The 13923-nt window shown below is 40.2% G+C and overlaps 1 protein-coding gene across 1 annotated transcript in view; it reads left to right on the forward strand.

The window, feature by feature from the left end:
- LOC111220286 (disks large homolog 5-like) overlaps window positions 1–12757 on the forward strand; it is a 32903-nt gene extending 20146 nt beyond the window's left edge. The window contains exons 19-33 of the mRNA XM_022743320.1: window positions 96–217; window positions 1314–1397; window positions 1488–1647; window positions 2524–2686; window positions 2774–2907; window positions 3336–3500; window positions 3616–3799; window positions 4107–4255; window positions 4657–4827; window positions 4996–5192; window positions 6037–6180; window positions 6376–6503; window positions 7042–7151; window positions 9304–9413; window positions 11691–12757. Of these exons, the coding sequence (XP_022599041.1) occupies window positions 96–217; window positions 1314–1397; window positions 1488–1647; window positions 2524–2686; window positions 2774–2907; window positions 3336–3500; window positions 3616–3799; window positions 4107–4255; window positions 4657–4827; window positions 4996–5192; window positions 6037–6180; window positions 6376–6503; window positions 7042–7151; window positions 9304–9413; window positions 11691–11794 (2125 nt within the window). The 3' untranslated portion in view covers window positions 11795–12757. The remainder of the gene's footprint in view (window positions 1–95; window positions 218–1313; window positions 1398–1487; window positions 1648–2523; window positions 2687–2773; window positions 2908–3335; window positions 3501–3615; window positions 3800–4106; window positions 4256–4656; window positions 4828–4995; window positions 5193–6036; window positions 6181–6375; window positions 6504–7041; window positions 7152–9303; window positions 9414–11690) is intronic.
- Window positions 12758–13923: the final 1166 nt, after the last annotated feature.

Here is a 13923-nt window from a genome sequence, read left to right on the forward strand (position 1 = left end):
CTCATGAACAGATGGCATGTAGCAAATTACATCTTGCTCTGAGTTGAATAATTGACCGCCCGGGGGCTGACTGAGGCCTTTTCTTCCACTTTTAGCCCCCAGCATCAAGGTCGCCTCAGCCTGGACCTGAGCCACAAGCGCACTGGAGAATCGACTGAGACGAGCTGCAGCCAGCCACCTCACAGCACCAACTCCCTGCCCTCCAGCGCCAGACTGGGTGTGTATCCAGTCCTAGTTTTAATCAAGTCATAAATTATAATATGTCCTGGTCTTTTGTATTTTTTCATGATAAGAGGGTCAAGACATATTTTTTTTCCTACTTCTATTGGTTATTAGCCATGCATTTTGGTTAGATTTGCTGATGCTCTGAAATATCAGAATCAATGTCCTGGATATTTGAGATTGTCCACAGACTTCACTGTGAACAGTTTTATTAGGGATTATTTCATTTTTAGAAACTAGTTAGTAACCGGGACATTGTTTTTGCAAGAGCATATTGCTATATGTTTAAATATAACTAACAACACTGAGTATGACTTGTATTGGACTTGTATTGTAAATGTTGGTTGTGGCAGAAGAAGTTTGAAAACAAAAATAATCTGGGTGTGTGTCGTTAGAAGGAAGTGAGTTTACCAGACCCCCATAGTCTGCTCCTCATCTCTGCTTGAGGCTACTTTAATCAGGACTAGCATAGAACAACCAAATCTCCCTCCACACTGTCAGAAGTGGAGTTGCATCGTGGTTAATGTAAGGACCAGGGTTAGACAAAGAACACAAATGTGTGGGATATACAAGTTGATTCTGGTTTTGATGCATCAATGTTGTTCCTTTTTCTTTAACTGTTTGATTAAGTGCAGTGCTTAAGTGGTGAAGACTGTCCTCACTAACGTCAGAAGAAATTACACAGTTGCATATTTTGCAATATACCATAAACTCTCAGAGAAAGGGCCAGCAGCGTTACCGTATATCACACCGACAGCAGAGGCCTCATATTTAATGAGTGTTTCAACCGTCATCTGGCAACTAAATTGACCAAGCGACAAGATGCAACATGATCTGTCTGACTCAGCTCAGGTGATCACAGTGACTAATTGACCACATCAAACATTTCCTTTGCTGTAATTAATCAGAGCAGCGTGTTGCAGTGTCAGAAAAAACAGCTTATCACCTTCACTTAGCAATTTCCTGCAGGAAGTCCTGTATCCGCTAGAGATACCTGCAGAGTTAAGTGAGAACATGTTTTTCTTTTTTTCTTTTTTTCTTAATTTGGGTAAACTGATATATTTTTAATATATTTCCTTTGTTTTCTTTAGGCTCCTTGAGTACTTTACAGTTTAGGGCAGAACGTATCAAGATCCCTCCTACACGTTATCCCCGCTCCACTGGATCTGACAGAGGTAAAGTCTGGCAGCTCCATCGTCTGATAGTAAGCATTATAGCAGTAAACAGCAAGTCTGAATTTATACCTTTCTCTCTTGCCACTCCAGTCTCTCTCTCACATTCAGAGTGCAGCAGCCCGACACCTCCAATGTCCCCTGTCAACCTGGAGACATCGTCTTTCACCAGCAGCCAATCACAGAGCTCCATTTCCACCCAGCCCAGGATATCAGTCAGCCCTGCTTCAGTTGGTGACAGGAGGAAGGATGGGTATGCCAGCCCCTCGTCTGGGTCGTTATACTGCCATCATTCAGCAGAACATGTCATGTTTTCCACCATTTGTCTGTGCTTCTGTCTGGTTCATTGTGATGAAGCTCTAGTAAAGCAGTAAACAAAGCTGTGAGCTTCCATCTCATACCGTTACAACACAGACTTACCATCTATCATTTCATCCTCATCTCTTTCCTCTCTGCTGCTGTTCATTATAACCTGAAATCTTTCTCTCCTGGTTTGGGTGATCACGCTCTCTTTCCTCTCTCCATCTTATTCTCAGATGTGTCTCTTATAACACTTCCTCTGTCAGACTTCCACTGGCAGTTAAGCCCAAGTTCTTCTCTTTAAGAAGCTTGAGGTTTGTCATGTGCTGTTTGTAGTAGATACACTTTATGAGCACGGATCTCAAGACCTTCTATGTCCACAATGCAAATAGAAATGTTGGATTCCAGCCTTGCTTAGTAGCAGTGGTCTTAAATTTGTTTGAAAGTCTTGATATTGAAAACTAATGGATGTGTATCCCTTTAAGTCATCGTCTTTGTCTGCTTGTTATTTATTCAGAATGCTGTTGAATTTTGAATGATTGCATGACTTTGAGTTGGATCCTGAAACGCACTTTGCATGCCCCACACAATTCCCATCGCTTATTGTTGAGACCTTTCAAAGGCTAGCAAAGCACCTTTGATGTCAAGTCGTACAGAGAGCTGCACTGAATTGAAACATCAGATTGCAGGCAACAGCTTCTCCTTTGAATTTCGTTTGGAGCCAAGTTCCTTCAGAATTGCATGTTGCATCCTGCCAACAGTCTTCATTGTTTCTCATAGATGTCAGCACATCACAGTTGCACAAAATGTTCCTCTTTTTCCCCTGAAGGCCATACTTGGAGGAGCCACGCAATGTGACGGTACAGAAAGGAGCTGAACCACTAGGGATCTCCATTGTGAGTGGAGAGAACGGCGGCGTATTTGTGTCCAAAGTGACAGCGGGCAGCATCGCACACCAAGCTCGTTTAGCGTATGGAGACCAGCTCCTCGAGGTACAGCGGCCACAACACCTCAACTAAATATTTGATTATGGTTTGTCATGTCTTTGTTATTTTTTAATGAATCGCTGCTGTTTCCAGTTTAATGGAATCAACCTTCGCAATGCCAATGAGCAGCAGGCACGGCTGGTGATCGGGCAGCAGTGTGACACCGTCACCATTCTGGCTCAGTACAATCCTCACATGTTTCAGCTGGGGAACCACTCTCGTTCAGGGTAAGAATTAGAGGAGGAAAGAACACAACAGCAATGACTTGGGTGATGAATTTTAGATAATTTAATTAAACACTCTGGCAAAGAAATCTGGCTACACAGTACTAGTGATAGTTGTTTTCAGTATAATGTGTATACTGTACACTGTGGACACAGAAAACAGACCACATGCTGCAGGGCCAAAACAACAGTGGGGCAAAATGGGTGGGTTATGTAAGAAATGTAAACATAAAATGTAGAAAAAATATTCAAAACAGCACAAAGTTTGCATGAAGTATAAATGTGCTGAAACGCTGAGTAATGTATTGTCTTTTTTAAGGTTGACATCCTCTCTGAAACTCTAACTGATGTCTAACTTTTATTTTAATTAAGTCTGTGAGTGATTTGAAGAGAATTGAAACTCATCCTCTGTTCTCCTCTGTTCTCCTCAGTTCTCGGATGGAGTCTATCAGCAACCAGCCGACACCCCACGGCAGCGGAGCCACGACGCCGGACAATCACTCCACCGTCGATACCCTGAGTGAGCAAGACGAAGGCACCATGACGCCACCATCCAAACAGACGACTCCCGCCACCAGCCCTCACAACTCCTTCAGGTTCGACTGCAACGCTCACTCACAAATAAATGTGGAAAAATCCTCAGACTGTAGGTAGACAACACGGTGGAGTCGAGGGGGACATTCAAAACCTGACTGTGAGGTCTTCCTTCAGGCTTCCTGGTTCAAGTTTACACCGGGCTGCAGAGCCTCGGCTGGTGAGGCTGAAGAGGATCCAGGTGGAGCTGGGAGTTCAGATCTGTGGAGGAAACCTTTACGGTGTCTTTGTGGAGAGTCTGGAAGAAGACAGCCCTGCCAAGAGTCCTGATGGCCTGCTGCCTGGAGACTTGTTACTGGAGGTACCTGCATTTTGTATTATTGACCACAATACAAATTACTTGGTCAGGTGGTGTGAACACATTATTCGGCATAAACTTCACTGTGACTGAACAAAAGCAAAGTTCAGAACTACTCCACTTTAGCAGATATGGCAGCAGCATATAGTCAAAGACTGTGTAAAGTACAACTTCTGTCCTTTTTATATAACTTGTTTGTTTTTTGTGTGTGTTGTTTGACTTGCTTTTACTGAAAATGATGAGTCATTCTGTGTTGGCAGCCAAGCTCAGTGTCCTGGTGTCAACTGTGTAATTGATGTTTTTCAAACAGTACAACGGCATCAGCATGAAGAATAAAACAAAAGAAGAGGCTTACTTGGAAATGTTGAAACCAGCTGAAACAATCACATTCAAGGTCCAGAACTGTGTGGACAACCTTGCTGTGATCAAAGAGTCGCCCGGAGATGGATTTTTTATAAGGTACCCTCAATTTTCACTGTAGCAACCGATCCAAGCTGGGGACAAAGTAGAGCTGCTTTTGTGCACATTTGGGTTTTGTGGCAGAGTGAACACAACATGAAAACATGAGACTGGCAAGTATACAAATCAAACATGAGTTACAGTATTATACATCATCATAACCATAACCACAGCAACTTGGACTAAACAAAATAGCCTTAAAGGAATTCTCTGATCAGGTTTTGGTAATTTGTGTTTTTAGTCAAGACGGAACCTACGAAAAGGTTGAATTTTAAACACAGAATGTGTTTTATAGGCTCTATTCAGAGTCTTCTGTGAATTTGTCTGTCAGTCTGTTATGTCCTTCTGTTAGAGTAAAGAACGTATTCATCATAACTGCTTTATTGTTCATCTCTTGTCAGAGCACTTTATGAGAGGGTTGCCGAGGTAGAGCCGGAACTGAGCTTTAAGAAAGACGACATCCTGTATGTTGAAGACACACTACCAAATGGTAATTTTGGCTACTGGATGGCCTGGCAACTCGATGAGAATGCACAGAAGCTGGAGAAAGGGCAGATTCCAAGTAAATACATGTAAGTCCGCATTATAGTTAAGTTATGTAATTTTTAATTATCTAGCCCATTATAGTTATCTCCATGAATCTGAACGAGCACTTCCAGTATTCATCAAGCTTATCTGTTGAAGAACAGGAGTGTGATTACCGTTGAGTTCATGTGAACATGCTGATATATTTCCATAAGGATGGACCAGGAGTTCTACAGGAGACACAGCATGGCCGATATGAAAGACGATAATGGCACCAACAAGACTCTGTCCGCCGCTGCACGGAGGTCCTTCTTCCGTCGGAGGCTGAAGCACAAACGCAGCGGATCCAAGGATGGGAAGGATCTGATGGCTCTGGATGCCATAAGCACGGATTCTTTACCGATCACAGAGGGTGAGAAAGGCACAAGGCAAAAGCAACATAATGGTCAGATTGTTTACGTAATTACCAGTGTCCTGCTGTCAAAATATTAAAAAGTTACCTTACCCTATGAAGTGCCTTGAGATAATGTATGTTATGATTTGGTGCTATATAAATAAAACTGAATTGAATTAAAAGCATTTGTAGGAAGGTATACTCAAGCTTAAGCTTCCAAAATAAAAGTAGTTATTGTAACAAAGAGCAAAGTTTCATTTTGCTATTGAAAATCATCTGTCTCTAGTTTATGGTGTTCACATCATCTTTAAATGAACTAAATCAACTAAAAATTTCAGGAGAATGAAACATAAAGAATGAGAGGGTATATTTCAGGTGAGCTGATTCACTAAAACACGCCAGTGTCTAAATTTCAGTGTCTCATTGGGCTGAAACAGCTTTTTTCTTAGTTACTAAAAAGTTAACATTTTGAAGATTTGTATCCAGAACAGTGAAATATATCCAGAAATAAAAAAAAATTATATGCATCGTAATAAGTGGTTGTCAGATAAATGTAGTGGAAAATTTTTTATATTTTTACTTTTCCCCTCCTTGATATCTCAGTATCAGGGCACCAACACCCTCAAGTTTAAAGGATGAGGCTCGTGACCCAATAGAGAAATCTGAATGGCTATAAATGTACAGCATAGTGAGTTAACCAAAAATTATTATTAGCCAGATGAGGCAGCTCCCAAGTACAAAAGTATGCTTATTAAGAGCAGGATTGTGCTATGAAAGACACGTTGGCTCCCAGGATGCAGAAATTCATAACTGTGGTTGTTAAAGGACAGCTGTATCTCTGTCTTCTGTGCTTTCTGCTCAGATGGAGTGAACCTGATGTACCAGCGGGTTCAGAAGGTGGAGTGCTCGTCCCCCAGACCGGTGCTGATCTTGGGTCCGTTAGTGGAGGCCAGTAAGGACATGTTGGTGAAGGAGGCTCCTGCCAAGTTCTGTCGCTGTCTGCCTGGTGAGCTTGTGTACACGCATGACGAGTCTGAGTTTATTTATTCAAGAAGGATTTCACATGACCATCGGGTTTGTGTCACTGATGTTGTTCTGTAGAGGGGAGTTTTACTTAGAGCTATGTGATGTAACAAGTAGAAGGAGCTAAATCAGTGTGAGCTACACTATTTTTAAAGGCTGTAATTTATTTTACTTCCAGAGATTATGAAGGCCTCTCAGCAGGCAATAGAGCGAGGAGTGAAGGACTGCGTGTTCATCGACTACAAACGGAGGAGTGGCCATTTTGATGTGACAACTGTTGCCTCAATAAAAGAAATCACAGAGAAGGTAAATTCATCTCAATGTGAATAAAATTCTATACCATGACTGTCAAAGTGGCATCTGTGGACCAGAACATCCACAGCAATGGTGTCTTCATTGAGTTTTTTAACTGCCAAGTTTGTGCACTGTATTAATCATGACAAATTGGTACAAACATGTTATTTATCTGTAAAAGGTTGAAAATGGGTTTTTGGTGATGGGCTCAAACCCAGTTAACGATCAAAGTTGATCAAAAATAAACTGACTAATTAGGTTTTTTTTTTTTTTTTTTTTTGGATCATGTTTCATGATTGGCAGTCAGGTTTCTGTGGGAACTTCTTTGGCCCATATATCTGACAACCTGCAGAAAAAATGTCTGCACTCGAGTCGACCAAAGATAAACTGAAGCTTTAATATCAACTTTGTTTTTAGATACATACCCAAACCCACGGTGAAATATGAAAAAGAAATATGACTTAATTGGCTTATTTTTTTCTTCAACATTCTGCGTTGAACCATCCACCATTTCTCATTCAGTCTTTTGCTGTCATTTTCTCTCTCATAGGACTGTCACTGTTTACTTGACATTGCCCCTCACGCCATCGAACGGCTTCACAGCGTTCACATCTACCCAATCGTCATATTCATTCGCTACAAAAATGCCAAGCAGATAAAGTGAGTAATCCCACATCTTTTTTTAAAAAAAACAAAAAAAATGTTTCTTTCAGTTCTTTCAGTTTCAGTTATTATTATTACTTTTTTATTTCTTGCCTGAAGACATGTGAAGCGTGTGTCGAGCGTGCTGAGTGTTTTGGTGCCACAGCTGTTTACACAATTTCACGTCTAATTCAGATCCTTCAGCTACATACTGAAATAAATCATTCATCCTCGACGTTTGGTTCTGGAGGCTGTTTATGAGAATATAATGTTTAGAAAATAGGATTTATGAAAGTGATATCAGAATCTAAAGCACACACGTCATCAGAATACACTGCAGTGTCTGTAGCATCTAATTTTACCACCTGTTCTTATTTTGCTGTCAACTGATTGGACATTCAATTCTTATATAATCAAAGATTTAACAGTTACACACAAATGTAGAACATTATTTGGCATAAAAGGTGTCTTTTCATGCTTTTCCTGGTCAGGGCAATGTTGCAGTTCAGAGGATGGATGTTAGAATGACTCAGCTGCACATTTCTCTCATCGGTGTTGATGCCAGCTCTCCTTCCAGGAAATATAACTCTTGATTACTTTTTCTTAATTTTCTCTCTGTCGGTCGGGACAGACACTCAGGAAATTGACATCTGCAGATTTCTTGCAGCTTTCATAATCATATTCATCCTGCAAACACAACAAAAACTAATTGATCAACCTGATTTGATCAGTGTCATTAGTTCAGAGACCACAGCCTGCTCTCTTGCACCACCTGCCGGGGTTTTGATAGGATGATCGTCATTCTCAAAGATCCCTCTGCTTTTTCATTTGTAATCGCATGGGAAGATTAAATGTGCTGAACCCTCAGCATGGTCCTTTATACACATGCACACACACACACACACAGAGAAATAAAGACACACACAGGTCTGGCAGAAACAGGCTTTCTCGGCAGCACACGTGTATACACACACACACACCCACGCCTACAAATCTATGAAGCGGTGCAGCAGGCAAACATGGTGGAGATTGATTCCTGCTAAGCCTTCGCTGTCATCAGCTGAGTGCCAGCTGTCCAGAGAGAGCTCGCAGGGCCTGTGGCTCCGCTTCATGGCGTGGGTGGCTAAAACGCTCGGTGCCCCGATCCACCGCGGCCGCCACGTACACACAAACACACATCCCACTGCCTGTCTGCTGCAGTGATTGACAGAAGCTCAAGCTTTTTCATTGGTTTTTGTCCTCTGGGAGGCACCAGCAGACCAATAATGTTGGCTGCATACTGAGTGCCAGGGAGAGATGGGAGTGTGATTCTAGGTTAGGTCAGAGACTCCCAGTGGATGAAGATGGAGGACACATGACTTCTTCTCAAGACTGTGCAGATACGGAGCGAACCAGTGGGCTGGAAGGCTTTAAAGTAGAGAGATTTCACTGAAGCTTTGTAGTGGTTTGTCTGTAAGATGCTGTAGGTACTACCTGATAGGGTTGGGCAGAGATTTTACTGCACCATATATAGTAAACCAGTAACTCTGGTTGTTTTAGCCCTTTGTGGGAAATGTTGCAACTCAATGAAAAGGTTTTTTAAATGGATTTATAGTGTTTTTGCTTTAATATGCTAAAGTACTTTGAATTTGTGTTAGTGTTAATTTCACTAGATTAGCCAAAAGGAGACATTCCCATCCAGTTATTTCTTTTATTTGTATTTATTTACATACTTAAAATCATGGGTCATCATGACGGAAGGTTTTATTCATGTCACCCACCTTTAGGACCTGCGTATGCAATCATACCCCAGAGATGCTTTGGAGTTGTTGCAGTGCAAATTTGATCATTCAGTTAGGTCAGAATAAATGTGCTCAGGTTTATGTTGTGATCAGAACTTTAGATAAACTTGTTGAAATCCAACTTGCAAAAATACAATACAAGCATAATGTCAAGAGAGGAGTTAATAGAGCAAATGGCTTAAAAGCAACACTGTGCAATCATAACTACTTAAAGGATATGTGGGTTTTCAGTGTCATTTCAAAAATCTGATCTCATTCAAAGCCTAAAAATGATGTAGAGCTGACTCTGCCTGTTTCTACACTGTGGTATTGCACCATGTTATGAATCTGTGTCGACTGTGAAGTGAGATTTTCTAGGATGCTGACGGTTGCTGATGTTGTCTCATTAGAGAGCAGAAGGACCCGTTGTACCTGCGGGATAAACTCTCACAGAAACATTCCAAGGAGCAGTATGAGGCGGCACAGAAAGTAGAGCAGGAGTACAGCCGCTTCTTCACAGGTTGGTGGAAATTACTTATTTTATCTCTGATGTACAAAAGCTAGTATTGATACAGGGGATTACATAACAGCAACAGTTATTCTGATCTTACAGAGACAGATTGGTACACAGCTTTGTAAATGTACCGAATGAGCTGCTAAATGTGTATCACTGCAGCACCGGACCCCAGTTTGTGAATAAAGGTTTATCCTTTTATCCAGTACGTCACCTCAGACCTGTTAAAGGGTCAGTTCACCCAAGTCACACAAAATATATCTTCATGATGATCTCTCCATGCAGACTGTTTGTTGTATTGACATGTCTTCCTCTTCAGTGTCACTTGTCACATTAATTCCTTTATTAATTAAGAAATTACATCCCATTACTTAATGACATTATGACACATTGAGCAGCAACCAATGCTATCCTTTGGTCTTTCAGGACCTCCATGACATGTGAAAAACTCTTAACACGCTCCTCTGTCTCTCAGGACCTTGTGAGTCCCTCTAGACACTGAATCAGTTTTCTTCAACTGTGATAAACCACAGAGTATAAAACAACAAATTGTTGTGTCTGATGCTCATTTCCATTCCTGTGGATCTGGGCACTTTTGGGCAAAAATCTTGTTTTCGAAACCAGGCATTTAAATGTAATTTCACGATTCTTTAAGCATGACAAATAAAAATCAAATATATCTGCATTAAAAATTTATAAATCAAACCAAATAAAAACAAAACTGTTTGCCCTAAAGGGTCAGTTCAAATCTCACTTACAAGTGTGTTTGCACTGTAGTTGTGCACTGTTTATACAATATATAGGGAATACAAAAATAATGCACAAAAACCATTGAGCAAACCAACCTGGAATAAGTCATGGTGACAAATGTAATCTTGGTATTAATATGGTCTACTTAAACCAGGGAGAATCTCTAACGGCACTGAAGGTTGTCTGAAGTTTTTGGAGCACAGTATCTCTGAGGTCTTTAACAAATCAGTTAGAGTTTTGGTATCTGGAGCAGCGACCAGTCTGAGACATCCGACTGTCCAGCTGATTAATGACCGTATAAAAGGAGGCGATTTATGGGGAAGGGCTTTGGAAATGAACACATGCCACCGCTGATCCCTTCTAACAGGGAGAGGTACTTAGCCAGCTTCTGCATATGAGCCACGACGATGTGAACTGTAATTATCAACAGTTATAAATCTGAATGTTTGCTGGTGGATGGCATGAAGTGAGGCTCATCATATCCCTGCAAATATTTTGGCTGCACAGTTGTGTCTGTCCATGAGAAAGTTCATGTTTATAGCACTTAAATAATTGGATCAGCAAAAAGTCGATCAATTAAGATTTAATGCTTTTCTCTGTTTTTATATTTTTGAAAATTGAATATCTTTGGGTTTTTGACTGTTGGTCAGATAATACAAACCTAATGAAGATGTTGCATTGGGTTTGGGGAAATGAGTCAGTTGACTGATTAAAAATTGTATCAACTGCTTTTCTAATAATGAAAATAAATAGCCATTTTTCAAGCAAAAAAAGCAAGTATCTCCTAGTTCCAGCCTTTATGTTATGAGGATTTGCTGCTTTTCTATTTTATGTGATAGTAAACTCAATATATTGGAGTTTTGAACTGTCTGTTGGAGCAATCTGAAAATGTCATCTTGGACATTTTTCTGACATTTCACAGACTTAACAATTAAAGGGAACTTCGGATGATTTCACACATCAGTCTGTTTGCAGGTCTTTGGGAGTGTGGAAAAAGTTGTATAAAGCCTTTTGTGGCTCCAGAGTGAGCTGTGCAAAGACTGATAAACTTTTTTCTAGTTTGAAAAATAGAGTTAGAAATACGTGAGCTCACCAGATCTCTGAGGCCTGTTCCTCCTTTCTGCAGGAGGCTAGCTGCTTGAGGCAACATTAACCACTACTAGCATAACACACACAAAACTGTGACCAAACTGTCGGCAGTTGGGTTGCTTCGTGGGTAATGTAGGCACCAGGTTTTGACAAAGAAGAAGAAGGTGTGGAATAAAAAAAGACTCTGGTTCTGCTACACCAATTTTTGATATGAATGCAGTACTAAAGAAACTAATCACAGGACTAAAAGATACTGAAAAGAATCATTAGTTACATCCTCCACAATATTCTAATGACAAATGATTAATTAATAAAAACAAGGGACAGATTAATTGATGATGAAAACAATCACTAGTTGCAGCTCTAGATACATGAAGCCAAATCTGCAGATGTGCCTAACACCCCCCCACCCCATGTAAATATTCCTCCCTGTCTGTGTTGCAGGCGTTGTCCAAGGAGGCAGCGTCGCCTACATTTGCACTCAGATCATGACCATCGTGGAGCAGGAACAGACTAAAGTGCTGTGGATTCCAGATGGAGCACCGTAGAAATCTCACCTCTCACCTCATGTCACTCTGAAACATTAGAGGATTATTTTTTATTATGGGACACACAGTGAATCGGTACATCTAACAGACATCATAGCTAACTCCAATGCTTTTTCACATATACCAGTATCAGCACTGATGATGATGATGTAATATTCCCACTACAATAGTGATGTACTGTACTACAGATAGATTTGTTTACACTAGTATTTAATACTTGAATGTTTTATTGTCCCTTATATCTAGTAGCACTCCTTTTAATCCCACTTTGTCCCATGAATATGTCGGACCACAGGAAGTCTGCATTGATGCAAACTGAAGACTTTATTCTTGAAATGAAGATAGAATGGACCACTGTGTTCCCTTCTCTATATTTATACGTATTTTCCTGCCATTTAATTTATCTAATCAAATCAAAGATGTTGGTTATGAACCTCTGTTACACAAATGTAGTTGTCTAGTTAATAGGAAGGAGGATATTTTCCAGTTAATGTTCTTATTTATAGAGGAGAAATTGGGGCAAATTTGCTTCGTTCACATTGTGTTGCATTCTTTTGTTCTATTTCATTGTCTGATGCCACCGTTTTTTTTTTTTTTCTTTTTTTTTTCTGTTGACATCATTTCAGTACTCAAAAATAATATTGTGCCAAGCTAAAAATAACTGTTGATCACTGTACATTCTTGGATTTATTAACACAACAACTTCCATGATAAATCTATTGTAGGTATGTTAGTTTGACCACAGTTTGTCTGCTCTACTGTTGCCAATGCTGGATTTTTAAGAAGGGATATTTTATTTCTGGCTCATGGTCGACTGTCAACACCTTTACATGCACCTCTTGGATTTTCAGTAGATCACGTTGTCAACATTTCATCTTCAAGCTGGATGAAACTCTTTAGTTCAGGTTCTCTCCTAATGAAGGTTAATATTTCTACAAAAATATTAAAAACAGAGTACAGTTAATGGAATTCAAGTTGTCTGTGTTTTTCTTTCAAAATGTAGCTTGAATGGTTTCTTCATCTTTTCAGGTTTTTATTTGTTTTTTTTTTTATTTTTTTGCAAAATAATTCAAAACCATGCTGATATTTGTGGAAGAGAAAATGCCACAAGTTGGAGCCCAACGACCAATGCGCTTTCTGTCCACTAGGCGGAGTGAACCATCACTGTAGGTGAGATGGTAAGATGTCCCTTTTTTCACTTTTCATACCACATTATCACACCTGCCTGTTATACAAAAACACACCTGTTCACTGACTCATTTAACCAGTTTCCTTGTAGAAATTACTTCATGTTATTTATGTTGAGCAACTCTTATGCTTTTCATAACTCTGAGAGCTGAAATATGTTTGAGATGATGCTGCCATCAAGTATTAGGGTCATACTTTGAGGAGCATTTGTTTTTGTAAATGCTTCATAAATACATAGGCGTTATGAAAATGTTATGTTTATTCCCTGCCACTACATCTTTTAAAAATGATACATTTTACATGTCTTTTTTTTAATGTAAATCCTACAATTTAGGGCAAACACAATATGTTTAAAAACCGGAAGTAATGTACAGCAGTATGAGGAGATAAAGACTTTGAAGTAGTTAGAAGTCCCTGTTTGTAAACTGGATGTCATGCTTTATAAAACAGAAAGTGGCTTCACAGATGTAGGAATTTTGAAGTAAAATGGCTGTAACCACAAAGTTACAATCATCAAAAATTGATGAAGCGGTCACTATAAATAACCAAACATCCAGATAAGCATCGACGTCTGCTATTGATGGCTCCTCCCCCGCTACCTGTAAATCTGCGATGCCATCTTCCAACAAATGGATGTGACAGGCGGCCACCGGAGCCCGAAGAGCGAGAAACACTGAGCCCCGCGGTGCAACTCAAGAGACCACGGTTGTCTGTTTTTTTTGTTGTTGTTGTTGTTGTTTTTTGTATGGTCAGTTATTTAGATGATATCCTCGTAGAGAAGATCGATAAAATGCGACCGACACCGTGAGGAGCGCATTCAACAGTGCGCGGTGCGGAGCTCAAGTAGCGGACCTGCCGAAAGCTGCGCTGTGAAACAAGGTGGAGGAGACAACACGCCTCTTCTCTGTCATCGTAATAAGACTCATCCAGTTTTTATACAT

The sequence above is a fragment of the Seriola dumerili genome, unplaced genomic scaffold, assembly GCF_002260705.1.
Source record: "Seriola dumerili isolate Sdu_G_001 unplaced genomic scaffold, Sdu_1.0 BDQW01000068.1, whole genome shotgun sequence".
NCBI lineage: Eukaryota > Metazoa > Chordata > Actinopteri > Carangiformes > Carangidae > Seriola > Seriola dumerili.